Below are 15,627 nucleotides of genomic sequence, written 5' to 3' on the forward strand. Positions count from 1 at the left end.
ATCCGTCATTTATTCTCTCAGTATGAGCTTCTTACACATCTAGAACATCTAAACTTAAATTATCACAAAGTGTCAAGGAGATGAGATCAGAAGGAGAGGATATAATCCAAGTTTTCTCCCTCTCTTTGTAGTCTATATTTTCCATGAAGTGCCAGAGAGTAACTATGCAAAATTTAATCCATCAAAGGGTCAGTCAAAGGGTTTAGGAGTTAACAAAGAACATAAATAGACATTCTATATGTTATATATAGAGACGATTATAAATGAATATATGTTATCACACAGTATCTACTGCGAAAAAACGTTTTATTTTTTAGATATTTTTTTCTTTCAGTGCACATCGACAGTACACAACTAATCTTGCTAAAAATGCCACTAGTTGGTCGCAAACGTGACAGTTCCAACGCAAGTTGCTGTAAAATCGAATATATCCGAAAATAAAGCGGAACTTTCCCCTTATCACCAATTAGACCTTCTCTCCTCGTAGAATGCTCGGTACACAGACATTCACGTGTCGATGGCCCTCTCTGCATCCGACGCATCCGGATCCTTGCGGATCCATTCACGCCCCGTCGCGCGCGTTCCATCGATTTCTTAGAGCCCCTGCCGCTTATTTATGTATCCACCTTTTTGCAAGCGTGTCGCGTATTGCGTCGATACAGAATCGTCCTGCGTCGCCGTGTGTGTGCCGAGAGAGTTCTATAAATATTTAGTAGCTCTTATTTCTTTCTCTATATAACCCGCGCCGTCCGGCGCGATACTTGAATTTTCTTCACCGTTTCTCCTCTTATTAATTCCGGAGACCACGGTCGGCCGCGCAAGCGGAATTCGAAAGTATTTTTATGAAAATGTAGAAACATCCGCCGCCTCTCGCGAGTCTGCGAGCGATCCTCTTGGCGCGAAACTATAAAGATGTATATTTGTTTTTACCTCCGTGCTGGGACGGACCTTTCCCGACGCGAATAAATGAAGGTGCAAAGGGAGACGCATACTTTGTAGTTCTGGGAAATTATTGTCTACCTTCTCAGCTAACAATATACTTTATTGATACGACTTACGCTGATAGAAAAAAGTGGTCGATCTGACTAAGATTATAGTTATTTTTAGTTCCAATCATATTTTTTGGTTGTCCCAACAAGAAAGTGGTAGTAATAATATGCATACAAGGTTATTATCAATAACAGTACAATAGAACTTAATAAAAAAATAGTTTTCCCTTAACCATAATTTGTAATAATTATTTCTTTACGCGATCTATTTTATGGCAGTTACAAATACATCAAACATTTTTTTCTCAGGATGCGCCTTACGTACGAAGGCAGACAAGCATATTATTTTACGATACACTCCCAAAGAGAAATGAGAGGAGCTGCGTTAAGAAGAACCGGGTTGTTATCCTGCGAGTTCTCTCCCACTTTCTCAGCCAGTTACACTTTCAAATATCAAAATCGCGAGTCGAGTCGAGAGTGATCTTGACGCGGGTGATGCGGCAGAAAATTCGTTCGCGAAGACTCGCACTGAGCTCTCGCCTCGTTCTCGTTCGAGACGAAGTTTCGCGTCCGACGAGATTTCCTACGTAAATCCCTTAAAGAAGCGCGCTCTGCGCACGATAAAGGGTTATATCGCAAGAGACCCTCGCGCGCGCGCATATACACACAACACACCGGCTTTCGCACCACGTTGCGTCGCGTATGTGTGAATGGAGGGATTAAATAAAATAGGTCGCGTTGCGCCGAGCCGCGACAAATTTTATCGTAAACTCGCTCGAAATCTCGTCGTACGTCGCGAGTTCCATCGCGACAATTTCGTCGCAGTTTCATCGCAGATTTCGTCGTCTCTCGGCAAATCAAAATTACGCTGCACATTCGGTCGATTTTCCAAACAAACGATAAGAATCTCTCTCTCTCTCTCTCTCGCAGCGAAAGTTCAACCATATACATTATATCTAGATCGATCGTTAATGAGTGAAGGCCAGACTGCACTTAGAAAAGGACTCTCACTCTGTTTTGTGCTCCTTATGTTCTTTCTGCTCCACATATGTGCAAGTACACTCTTTTCTACATGCACCTCAACCCCCTCATTCTTCCTATAAGCAAACGCTCGATCTAGATACACCGTGTGTGTTGTGTGTATCTATGGGTTCAACATTTTCTTTTTTTTTCGTTATCATTTAATTCCTCACGTGAGTATTAATTCACGTCCGTATGCAGCGCGAACGTACGTGCACGTGATAAATGCGATACGTGAATTCACCAATTATTATTTCCGAGTTTAGCGCGTCCACGACAGCCGGGCCGTATCGAGATAGCGTGCCGTGTTTAATTTGTAGAGTGAGAGAGCGAACTGCATTTAAAGGGTAAACAAGATACTAATTTGATCGTGCAAATATCACGCCCCTGCCGTTGCAATATTCCTGAAGGGAAGTCGCGACGTGATTGGCTTATTTATCGTTTAACTAGCGATGTCGCATTGAAGGGCGGAAACCTCGGTTCGGATTCGCATGATATGAAACACAGGAACGCGTCGTTGGGAGCGCGTTTGTTTCGAATCATGTGATATATTCAGAAAAAAAAATAAATAGCAAAAAATTGTATTGAGTAATAAATAATGATGCTTCATATACAGGCTGAAGCATGTAAAGTTTGACAGATGAATGTCTCTAACAATATTGGCAACAAGAAAAATTTTTATCGAGCAAACAGTTCAAATGTTTCAAGTATTATTATTTTCGAGCATTTTTATTTTTTTCTATATAAATTCATCAAAGAGATAATTACGAAATACGAAGAGAATAGTGAAAATTTGTTCAAAACAACATATGCAAGATGTGATATGAAAATCTGCATGTAACTTTATTGCAGTAAATTTATTGTCAACTACATCAATCTAATACAAAATTTACATTATTGTACGATGTAGATTTAATGATTAATTCAATATTGTATTTCTCATAAATGATTAATTTAATAATTTAATCTCTCATAAATGTAAAAAAAAATTGTAAAGTTTCCATTATATCGATTGTCTCACGTCGTGACAATCACGAAAGACACTTGTCCTGGTATTTGCCTGTCACTTTTTATGCCTGGACGTCGACCTTGCCGCGTCAGCTAACTGTTTCCGCTTGATCGAGCGATCGAGGCGCTCGGCGTCGAATTATAAATCCCGGACATTGGCCCGTTCTATTCGAAGACACGATCTAGGACTGAGATAAATCCGCGAGAGCTCAACCGGCCGATTAAACGTGCCGCGAACCGTTTTGACAACTCCGTGTGAACTCCCGTAACAAGACGTACCAGACTCTCGTCAAGCGCAGCCCACCGTCCGGCCGGGTCGCCACCACCATATGTTTCCGCCGACGTTTCGACGGTATCGCTCGTAAATCTACGTCGGGGACAGCCGACACGGGCGGACAGATCGGCCCCGGCGAAAAGGGTCCCGACGATCGCGATAAATCATCGGCCGCGCCGCGCCGGGTCAATTACAAAGCCGCGTCGGTAAATAACGAATTACGCGGCTTTCAATTTGCTCGTACGGTATAATGGCCATGGCCACCGTCGAATTCCGACACCAACAGCAGCATCACCGACGAGCTGGTCGCTCATCTCTCGCTTGCTCGCCCGCGATCGATCCGCACGTATTCGCCGGTGGATCGACCGGACTACATTCCCGGCTTTCGCGTTCTCGTTAGTCTTCATTAACGTCGCGCCACCGCGGTCGTGCAGGACGCGGCCTGACGAATGAACGGAAAAAAGAGAGAGAGAGAAGAAAAAAGAGGAACGCACTCGCAGCGCGGAAGGTATCATAGGCGAAATGGACGCTGCACTGAATTTCGAACCCGCTCCGTCTCGTGCACGTCCGCCTTCGCGTGCTTGCGCTGATGGACAGGTGTATGTAAATTTGGCAGCGACTTTACGTTTTGTACTACGCGATGTGGAAAGATTGTACCCCTTGACAATGTTTCACGTGGCGCTATTCACATGGCGTATTCATCGCATAAAACGACGAAATACACTGAGAGAAGAAATATCAGAAAAAATAAAAACTATTCGATGGGTGTTAATATATATTTACTTCCATAAGTAAGAAAAGAATAATTCAAAAATTAAATTACTTGAATAACATATATATTTACTTAAAAATTTCAATTTTTTTACTTAAATAAAATAATTGCTTTCATAAAAAACTAAGAAAATTACTGTCTTGTTTAAAAAAAAATTTAATATTAGGGAGAGAGAGAGTAAAAATAAATATGTTATTATATAGCATCTAATGAATGAATACTTTTTATTTCTTACATATTTTTTTCCAAAATGTAGAAATACGAAAAAGAAGTGATAAAAAATTACTCATTTTACACATAAAATATAACATACTGATCTCAGAATGATTCTTGGCCAATTCGTTGCTGCATCAATATTATAAAAAATTCACATCATTCTATGATGTATAAATTTAATTACTAATTCGGTACAATTAATTTAATGCAGTAATATATTTGTTCTATGAATGTAATTAAAAGATTTGTAAAGTTTCAATCATCGTTTGTCTCATGTCGTGACAATGTTGAGTCTATCTGGATAGGTATCGAGCAGCAACGTATTTATATGTTCGAAATTCTGCGACATTCGTGAGAATAAAAGGTTCGCGTATATATAATTGTCGCATAAGTGTATCCTGCAATTTTTCCATGTCCCATCACGAACCACCCCATCAACCCTTCATCTCCCGCGAAAAGTCTGCAATGACAACATAGAGACTCTCTGTCCGCGAGCTACAGCGTCGAAACCGCTAACTTTCAGTGCGCCGGATAATACTCTCGGAGGTCCCCTCGAAGGTCGATTCGTCCGCACCATCCCCGGTCCACAGGACGCAGCGCTGGAACATCGCGACGACATTGACCGTCGCTCGTAAATCTTGGATCGCGCGGGGCACGCGGGCGGACCGAGAGAGCGTTCGCAGGCGCAGCAAAGAGGTGGGAGGGATGAAGGGTCGGCCTTGAAGGGTTCGGGGCCTGCCAGGCCTACCGAGAGAAGCGGAGCCGACCGCCGGGGGAGAAGGAAGGCTCGTCAGCCCCCCTGAACAAAGGGTCGAGGCCTGGCGCCAGGTCAAAAGCTCGGTCACAATAGGTTGCCTGCAAAGCTCTGGTTCCAGGGGGTCGGAGGCGGAGGAGGGTGGTGGCGTCGGAGGCACGGGAGGTAGCACGAGCATGTGCTGCGTCCTTCAAGGTGCCGAGAGAGTGTTCCCCTCCGCGAACGGAGGGAAACACGGGGCAGGCCCGGGGGGCAGTAAGGGCGTCGGCACCCCTGTTGGCGCCCACGACCTGCCCCTCGAATCGCTCTGGGCGGCTGGCCTTGACGAAGGGATGGGATTCCCGCAGAGATGCTCGTATGCGAACCAACACACCACCCTCGCGACCTCCTCTGCCAGCAGCCACGCGTCCGCAAACCCCGAAGACCTCTGGAGGGAGAGGAATCTCACTCATAGGTATACGCATGCAGAATGTCCGACATAAGACGCGCCAAAGCTCGCGCGTGTACAGGTAGAATTCATCAAATCGAATGAAGAATTCTTCTACACATTTTTATAGTAAATATTAATATAGCAAGTAATAGGAAATATTGCTGAGGAATGTTTATAATTGAGGACCACGTCGACGTGTCGCCTTAATTTGTTATCTTTTTTTTATTTTATGTATTACTTATATTTTAAGTATTCTATTTATATCTTATTTATATTTGAACTCTCTTTTATTATCTTATATGTTATATAACATATTCACCATTTTTTTATATTTTAAATCTTTTATTTATATTTTATTTGTATTTGAAATTCCTTTTCAAATTGTTCTATTTTCTTTTTTATCTCTTATATATGTTACGAATTTATTTTTATTTTATTTGTGTACGCGTGAAGGTACTTTGAAAATTATTCAATAATTGCGGTTATTCGCAAAATGTTAGATTTTCTGGTTCAGTTTGATAACTCTAGCCGCATACCAGTGCGCGCGTTGGCACGTTTTATGTCAGACACTCTGTATATCCGTCCTCCTCATCCCATCGACGTCGAATCGAATCGTGCAACCCCGCGATATCGTCGACGCTGTCGTTCGTCAACTTTGCGACTTTAACTTTTATTCGAGCCAGTGTCACTGACGGCGAGCCCCTGAAGATTTTGATTCCGCAGAAACTTTCTTGCGCGAGTTAGCGGACGCGTCAACGAGAGCCGATTCTCGTTTGGAGTCGCGGGAAATGCTGCTTTTTATTTTCCGACTTCGTCGCGGTTCGATCGTCACCCCGCTCGACTTACCGTCGCGAATATCAAAGGAAATTGCGCTTCAATTTGTCTCGCCTTTGTCGACAGCGTCGAGAGTCCTGAAATGAACGCGGATCGCCCTTCGATCCCGTCTTTGTGTTGATTAATTTGTATTCGCTTTTCTTTGTACCTTTGTACCTTTTCCGATGGAAGCTTAATTAGAGATTTAATGAGGGACTCGGGCGAAATTCTTTCCTCGAGGGAGACGATCGCCGCTTGGTTCTTCCGACTTTTATCGCGAACACGTCAATGTGAACATACACACACATACATTCTCTCTCGAGCGCGCATCTCAGCATCCCTTTTATAGAAGAAGACTGAAACGATTAGCGCGGAATCGAGAGCGTACCACTATAAAATTGAACGCGAAAGAAACGATCCCAGCCCCCTCCTCGCCGTTCATTACGCGTCGGGAAATACGCCACAGCTACAGAAAAGCTCGCTCGCCCGCTCGCAGAACGCCCACGACCTCGGGGATTGATTCCTCGATCACGGACGAGATATGGACATCGGCGAACGAGCGGCGCTTCTGCCGCACCTCGACCACCTCGACCGGCATCGGCTCGTCCCTGAACCTGCATGAGAACAATCGTTCGCTGGAGTCGCGCGACGGCGACTTCTACTCCACCGACATCGAGGATTCCAAGGACACCTATCGCAGGTTCTACCCGACCACCCCGACCACCTCCGGTCTCGGCTCGTCCTCGGACCGACAGTCCGTGGAGACGCAGTGCGGCTCCAGGGACCTGCCGGATCACCTGTGGGCGGCCGCGATGGAGGACGGCTTTTCGCGCTTCAACGCCATGAAGTCGCTGCAGACGATCACACGGCAGCCCCGGCCGAACCACGACTGGGTGAAGACCGAGCGGATCTCGAGGTTCACCAAACACCGCACCATTAGCCAATCGCCGCAACGCGAACAGGAGATCTGGACGTCCAAGTTGAACGAGAGCGACGTGTCCGGCTACGCTACGCAGCGGAATCTCGGCCCGCACAAGTGCCACCATCAGGCCAGGAGGAGCTTCTCCACGTCGATCGTCGCGGACCTCGCAGTCACGCCGGACGGGTCGCAGCAGAGCCTCGGCAGCGGCGAGTTCCTGGTGAGTCTCGATGTCGTGTCGGTGTCGTGTCTTGTAGGATGCGGGTAGTATCTCGATGTAGTGGCTCTTAGAACGCTGGATGTTTTGGAATTGTCTTTAGGAATTGATTCATTAGCAAGCACTATTAAGCTTCCATATACCGAGATATGAAAGGCGAATACATTTCCATTGCGATTTTTTCAAAAGAATCAACTTGTCACAAGGAATCAGTGACATATACGAGTGATAGCAATTATTTTTCTTTCCATATGCATATAAACAAGCCAAATCTACTTTACACAATTGCATAAAAATATGCAGGGTTGACTGTGGGAAAAGTTTTCCAGTTGTCGCGCATAGATCTAATATTCGCATAGAAATTTCCCAAGGCTTTTTCCAAAGTAATATAGATATCAAGACCAACGAAATTACATAGGGAATACTTTGTTTACACCAATCGTTAAATTCACATACACACGCTCAAATATATGCGAGCACACATAGTAAAACAAAAAACACATATAGTAAAAAATAAAAAAACGATTTAAATATTTTAGACTATCTATATCTTTTAAGTAGTCCTTTTAAATATTTAGAATTATAAAATATAAATGCGCTGAAAAAAATGTCGTCATGTATTTTGATCAAGTCTTTGGGAAACTTTTAATTGATTAAATGGAGTTTGAGGTTTCCACTTAGAATCACGTGTTTGAGATATTACGCTTTTAACTTAATTCGGCTTAACGTAATTTCTTTCAATTTAATTTTTCTCAATTACAGAGACTATTATTTTTTTATTTAGAAAATTAAATTGAATCCTAATTAAATCGCACACGAAATTTTCTACATGAGTAAACAAAAAATTTATTTTAGTGCTTTAGGTTACTAATTTCTAAATTTTATATTACTACGTACTAATTTTTTTAATATATCGAGTGATACATATATTATACATATGTTATACTATAAGCTTGTCAAAAAGTGCGCGCCTCTCTGTCTCTGCAGAAATCTGAGAATATACAACGCTCGTAAAGCGATCCGAAACTTCTTTTGAGCGGCGCCGAAAGTTAAGAACCAGCGTACAGTTCGCTCATTAAGCTCGCGTATTACAGTTATTATCGCTAATCGCGTTACGGGACGCTCGCGCGGACGCCGCGGATTTAATAGCGCCTTGGGATTCTCTCGCGAGGGTGGCTCTCTCTGCGCTTTGTCCTGCGCCACGTGGACGAGATCGCCGGTTAGTCGGCCGTTCTTGAAAATGCGCCGCGGTAGAAAAGAGACGAAATTACAAACTACCGTCCTCGGTACGCGATCCAACGCTCTCCAACCATTGATTTTCGTAATGACCGCGGCCACTCGAGAGCGAAAGTCCTCGACTGAAGCCAAGGGTAGCGACGACGGCGGCGGCAGCTCTTAACCCTTTCCTTGTGCTTCCACTTCGCAGAAAGGGTCTTAACCCACTGACTTATCGCGCCGCGGACTTTGGATTACCTTGCGGCGGAGTCTGCGACGAGACAGGGAATAGGGAGAGAGAGAGAGAGAGAGAGAGAGAGAGAGAGAGAGAGAGAAGTGGAGAGAGGAAGAGGGAGAAGCCCCCATCGAGCACCTCGCCCCCGTTCAATGTTCTTCTTTTTGCCGCGGCGAAGGCTTTGACGCGAACTTGCCGGGACCGTAAACTGAATTTATCGCCGCGTCACGGTAGCGCTCGGTCTGTGTACATTTTAAGGCGGATTACCGACCTTCCTCGCGGCCTCTTCCTCCGGCAATTCTCCGTGGTAATTGAATATATATCTTGGTGCGGGAGTCGTGCGCGACAGCATGAGAGACGCACGCTCGAAATTAGAGCAAAAGCGGATCGTGCGTGCAATGACGACAGTGATATCGTTCTCCGAGAACGAAAAGGAGAACACGGAGATCGTAATATATCTGAAGATAATAATGCACAATGAAAACTTGTACACACAATAAAAATTACCATATAGGATTTTGTAACTCGGAAGAATAAACCGATAATCTGCAGTATAACTTTCTCTATTCTTTTGTTTCATATTCGCTACTTATACTTTAGGAACTGAAATATATGCTGTTACAACACTTGTTACATTTCTAGCGAAATTTACTATATTCCTTAGCAAGATAAATCTTACCGACAGTCTGTTCCTGAGCAACTAAAATAAAAAAACTTGAACAGCAAAATTGAAGAGAATTTATATGAAAGAAAATTATGTTTTATCTCCGTGGTACTCAAAGGTTCTTGGACTAATTAAATTTTAGGTTTTCTAGTGTATCTCTAAAAAGAGAAAAATCTAATCACCCGCGAGCCAGTTGTTTTATTATTTATTATTATTTTATATAGTTTATATTATTATTACTATTTATTATTATTATTATACTTTATTGAGAATTCATTTTTGTTTATTTCGCAATTACCGTACGTGGCGATGTCACACTTGCCGGTTTGCTGTTTCCATCGACGTCGTTACATTCGTAACGCGAAAGCAAAGGGTCCTCTGAGAGTCGCCGCGACCTCTCCTTCCAGCATGTCTCGGATAAATAAAATAAAATTCGCGTTTCCGCTGAGTACAAACAAAACGCGAAAAATGTTGCATCCACTCGCAACGAGCGCAACGAGCAACAAAGTTGACAGAAACTATTAAAACGACTAGCGTCGCTTTCGAGAAAAACTCGAATGCGCGTCGAATGTCGAGATTGTCGAGCCGAACTGCAAAAATTTTCAGAAGGACTCTTCACAGTTGCGCATACATCTTAAACGTTTTACTTTACTACGACGATACTTTTTGTATGCCTGGTATATAGCCGACTATATCGCGTCGGCTGCATCCGGCGTAAACCTCGGAGATTTTTTATAAAGGTCTCATTGTTGATCGAGTCGCCTGTTTCGATTTCTGTGAGGAATAATTCGTATTTATCCACACATTATTTATTCACTTCGTCGAATTTTGATTGCATAAAATAATTATGTAATCACGAAATTTGAAAGGAGAATTGGTTACGGCGACACTTAACGCGACAAATATAAAAAGTCCAATATAGAAAGAATGTCACAGCTTTCTCTAATATAAATTTCTTTCAATTTTATCATTTTTTTCAAATGGTGGTGCAGAAATAAATTATCAGTAGAGTTTACTGCTAAGGGGAATATTGTGAGCTTTTAAACAACAAAAGATTTCAATTTTTAAGATATAAATCAAACATTTAATACGAAAAAACAGCAAAATGTAAAGAACGATATTTTCCTCTAAATTACAAAATTTCGTAGCTTTTTTACGATAAATCCTTTTTGTGCAAGTTTCCAACTTCTGGCTGAGGCAACATTGTTCGTAACACTGCGTTCAAAACGTCAGATCAATTTTCATAGTCTGGGAGAAGTGGAGCTAATATTATAACACAGAGAGAATATTGTAGTAAAAATTACAAAGCAATTTTAGTAATTCGGGAATAGACTCACACAATAAAACATAAAAATGTAGAAATGACTATAAACATGATAACTCTTTCTACATTTATAATTATTTTTACTATGTTTTATTACAATTTTCGTAATAGTGCCAGTCTATTCTCGGACTAAAATTGCATTATAATTTCTACTACAATATTCTCTCCGTTTAGAGCTCACAGAATTAAGATACACGGTCGATTCACAAATGTCTCGGTACATGCAATATTTGGACAGCATTACTATTCCCTCGTGAATAATTATTCGCGACTATCATCGACCTGCGGTGACTCTTAGGCCGGTATTAATAGTCGTTACTTGAAACTCCTCCCATGTGAGATACTCAGATTTGAGTTCAGAGTTAAGTGAAAGTTTTTCAGTTGAATCGTGATTACAGATACAATGTCATATATATCTTACAATTCGACTGAAAAATTTGGATCTAACTATGAATAAAAGCCTGAGTGCAAGTGACACAAGTCTCAAGTGCACTGAGAGAAAAAAAATAGTTGGAATAACTATAATCTCACTATATTTTATAGTACGTTTTGGTCTCAAACATATATTTATAGTTTATCCAAATATGAAGATATAGCAAAATGAATACAGATTTATAGTTACCATCTTATTACTCTATGTGTATAGTAAAGCACGCTTTGGAAATATAGTTACATGTATCCATATTTTCCAAGTATTGTAATTATATTGACTATATAAAATAGTTAATTTCTCTTACCATTCAATATTTACTATCTTACTATGTTTTTTATTTCAAATAATTATAATTTTTGGTAAAAGTTTTACATAGGTCAGTTATACTATATTTATATTGTAAATATTACAAACATTATGGTGACATTTACTATAAAAATGATATTCCTAACTATAATCTTTTTACTATGCCATTATATTATAGTTCCAAATATCATATATTTTTTTCTCAGTGTGACAACATCAATATGAACCTTAGCGCTTTTAAAAATTTCAATTATATAAATTGATCAACTATTTGGTGACGAAGTAACTCGGAGAAATCCGGGGAAAGAGGTGGTAATCCCGCGAGATTTCATCGATAGTGAAATCGGAATACCATTCGCAAATAAAGCAGAGGTGAATTGCTCGGTGCGTTTCTGCTCAACCGCAATTTTGCTCTGTGAATGTTCCAATCATTATATTATGGTTGCTTATACCTATTAATATTGAATCATATCATGATAGCGGCTTTGTGGACATGAATTTCGTATGTTTAATACAATGATCGAAGGGATGTAGTTTCATTATATATCAGCCGCTGAAAACCGAATTTCCTCTAATCTGCGTATGCATTAGACGCATTAGACGTATATGATTCATGCGTATATCCGCGTGTGTATGCGCGTGCACGTCCGTTCGGCACGTTTTCTGATACGCATGTATGCCATTCCGACGATGAGAGTAATCACATCGGTGTAATCGCGGACTATAACGTGCGCGGATTAAAGCTAGAGTCGAGTAGAAACGCAAGGCGAATCTCCGCAAAGCGTTGAGATTTAACGAAGGATTTGCTGTCGGCCGAGTCGCCTATAAAATTGCAAGGCAAATAGTACGAACTCACCTCCATCTATCGAATCTTAATTGCGCGCAACAATTGTTCGGTTGCGAAGCGTCGAGACAGGCCGGAAAGTCGAGATTCGATAACGAATCATTTTGATATTTATCTGTTTTCATATTTTTGTTTTGATATTTATCTGTTTTGATATTTTTATTATACGATTTTTTACGTCGTCACAGCTCACCTGGCGTATATCATGCGTAATTATTCGCCAATCTTCTTTGATGAATAATTCAAGATTCTACGTGGTTGTTTGCGACGTGGTGAAGGAATCTTGTGTTCTGCCTGCGCGCAACACGAGTGTATCGTTAGACATCCTGCATAATAGGCAACAAAAATAACGTAACGTCTGGCCGTGTGTCTCGCGATCAAATTCGAAATATCCGCGTCAGCTGGTTCAGGGGAAGCAGCATTGCGGAATAGGCAGCGACGTAAAATGACAGGAGGATATATTTATGTCGTTGATTTCGGAGTGCGGAAGTAACGGTTGTTTCACCCGCTGCGCGCCGCCTGCGTGGAATTGGCGAGGGTGGATTGTTCGTGAACGTTGTTCGTGAACGTCACGGACGCGCGTGCCAGCCCACGAAAGAAGAACGGTCCTCGTCAAACTGCGACGTTTGTTGCCTTTCGTACATACATACGTATATACACATGTACGTACGTGTGTGCATCGCTCGCGGCAACGATCTGTCGTGAAATCTCTGGAACGCCGTGTACGACAACGACGGGATATAAAAGCGCCCATTCCACTTCCAGATATTAGAGTCAGATATATCGTCGGGTTCATCTTTTTTTCATCTTCGTCATCGTCCCCGACGTCGTGCTCTGCCGCGGTCGATCTCTCGTCGAATGAAGGGACTTCTATCGGCCGCGGGTCACGTCACTGCGACTGTAACGAATGTAACGTGACTCGTGCTCGTTCTTCCCTTCAGAGCCGAGCAATTCCGACCGTCAGGAGATGCATCATTAATTTCCTCGCTCCAGAGAGCACCGGCCGCCTGAGCCGGAGCGCGTAATTGATCTTAATTCGGCTAACGGTACTCGCCACGGCTGACTTTTCGTTTGGAGATTGAAAGTTTCCGCGCCGTCGAAGATACGCGGTCTGGAACAATTAAAGGAGATCGCTTCATTCGATTCTTACGTCGCCTAGCGAATATGTCTCTATCTATTGGGTGTGTCGGATACTTCTGCAATGTCGAGTCATGGTCCATGCTCTCTGAATTTCTTGAGGGGAAATTCTCTTCGAGGAATAACGCGACGGCCGAGTCGCTCGGATTTGAGAGTTTTTACAGAGCGAATTCTCGATTGTCGGGTAAATATTTGCACTCAGAATTGAAGGTTAGATCTAATGTATTCCATTGTCGCTGGAGCTAATTCAATTCTGATCAATTGAAACATTCATAGGGGAGTCAGAATCTACTTGAAACTGGGCTGATACATTCGCGCTCTTACGATTCCGAATGACGATATTTGCGCACTCGGTTTTCAGAAACTTTCACTCGTTTTGAACAAGATTTTACAAGAAATGTATTATAAATTCTCTTCAACCTTTTCATATTTTTTGACAGTGCACAAGTAGACTCTGTCAGTAGAGTTTGTCATCTTCTAAGAGGAACAATACATTTTCAATAAACTACTTGTACATCTGCATCTACTTTACTTTCTGCGTTTACTCCCGTACGTATAATTCAAGCTATAAATAAATTAATCTATAAGAAGAAATTGGTGAGCGAGCCAACGAACAAATAAGCATAGACAACACAATACGCGAAGAGGAATCCGTCAGCTTTCGACGCGCACACTCGCGCCCGCTTACTCGGTTTTGTTAACGCACCCTCTTAAAGAAACTCCCCCATCTCGACGCTCTTTGAGTCACTCCGCTTAATTAGTCGTCCCTCCCCGCGCGTCATCGTGGAACTTTGCATCTCGCGAGAGAGAGCAAATGCAAAGTGAAGCCGGCTCGTCTATATTTACCCCGCTCCGTGAGAGGCGGCCGCGCGATTTTCACGTGTAATTCTTGGCAAGCGGGCAAGGACGATCCAATTAAATTCAACGGGAGTCAACGCGCGATACCCTACCGACTGCTAACTTTTTTCACTTAGACGCTTTTGCCCCTTTCTTCTTCTTTTGCTTCCTCTCTTCTTTCGTCGCGAACGGCCGCGGGCCTCCGGGCGATGCCTCTCGACGCGTAATTAACACAGTCGACGGCCGCGACGAGCCGCGTAAAATGTCCGGGGAAGTTCCTTTTTATACCAGTTACGCGCGCAGATACTTCGATCGCGAAGGCAAATTGGCGGGAGAGCAGCCAAGTTTTAAGTTAATTTAAATTTACGGCGTCGGTAACGCGCGAGCGATTAAGTCGCTCATCATACAGCGCCCCGGAAGTTTCAAGTCAATTTCTCTTCCCCCCTAGCCACCGCACTCTCCGAGTACTAGCTATCTTGTACGTTGTAATTCTTTTAATAATTTACATCTTATGTGTGTTACACGGAAAAAAGATTTACTAATATATGGACAACTAAAAATATTAACTGCAGGAGCAAATTTTCTTGCTTTCATAGTAAAAGTTATTTAGTTGTGATAACTAAAAGATTTACTAATATATATATTAGTAAATCTTTTAGCTATCACAACTAAATCTTTTAGCTGTGAAAATTTTCTCCTGCAGTTAATATTTTTAGTTGTCCATACACTAGCAAATCTTTTTTTCCGTGTAGTGTTCGAATTAGTGCTTGGATTATGTAAGATCTGTATATACAAGAAATACGGAAAGAATAGCGTGATATTAAGAGGATACTGAAGCTAAAACCTTTACCGACAGAACACTGATTTTTCTACAAAGTTTATGTCGTATTGGTTACACAGAATTACAAATGCTTTTACGCAATGAAAGTACGTGCAAAAATAAATAGGAGCATTGTTTAATATGTGAGCATTGTTTAAAACGAACAAAAAAATTTTTAATATAAAATCTCAAGCTGTCAATTAGCGTAATATTTGCCTAATCCAAAAATTTTGCAGCTTGTACATACCGAAAGTGTCGATGCTCTAAACAGAAAAATTTTGAAGAACATTGCTCTACCTTCGTATTTGCATTTGGAAGCTTAAGAATATCGAAAAAGTTTGCAGAAAGATTTCTGCATATATATGGTTAGGTTTTCCGTTGAATATGGTAAAAGAAAACA

The 15,627-nt window shown here is 42.0% G+C and overlaps 2 protein-coding genes across 7 annotated transcripts in view; both read left to right on the plus strand.

Annotated features, from left to right (window-relative positions):
• LOC116844587 overlaps positions 1-5,172 on the plus strand; it is an 80,372-nt gene extending 75,200 nt beyond the window's left edge. The window contains exon 3 of the mRNA XM_032816337.1: positions 4,803-5,172. Within this exon, the coding sequence (XP_032672228.1) occupies positions 4,803-5,002 (200 nt within the window). The 3' untranslated portion in view covers positions 5,003-5,172. The remainder of the gene's footprint in view (positions 1-4,802) is intronic.
• Positions 1-15,627, plus strand: part of LOC116844583 — a 414,325-nt gene that overhangs the window by 180,319 nt on the left and 218,379 nt on the right. The window lies entirely within an intron of this gene.

The sequence above is a fragment of the Odontomachus brunneus genome, unplaced genomic scaffold (assembly GCF_010583005.1).
Source record: "Odontomachus brunneus isolate Ranch 3 - 2012 unplaced genomic scaffold, Obru_v1 Obru_scaffold_042, whole genome shotgun sequence".
NCBI classification, from domain to species: Eukaryota; Metazoa; Arthropoda; class Insecta; order Hymenoptera; family Formicidae; genus Odontomachus; species Odontomachus brunneus.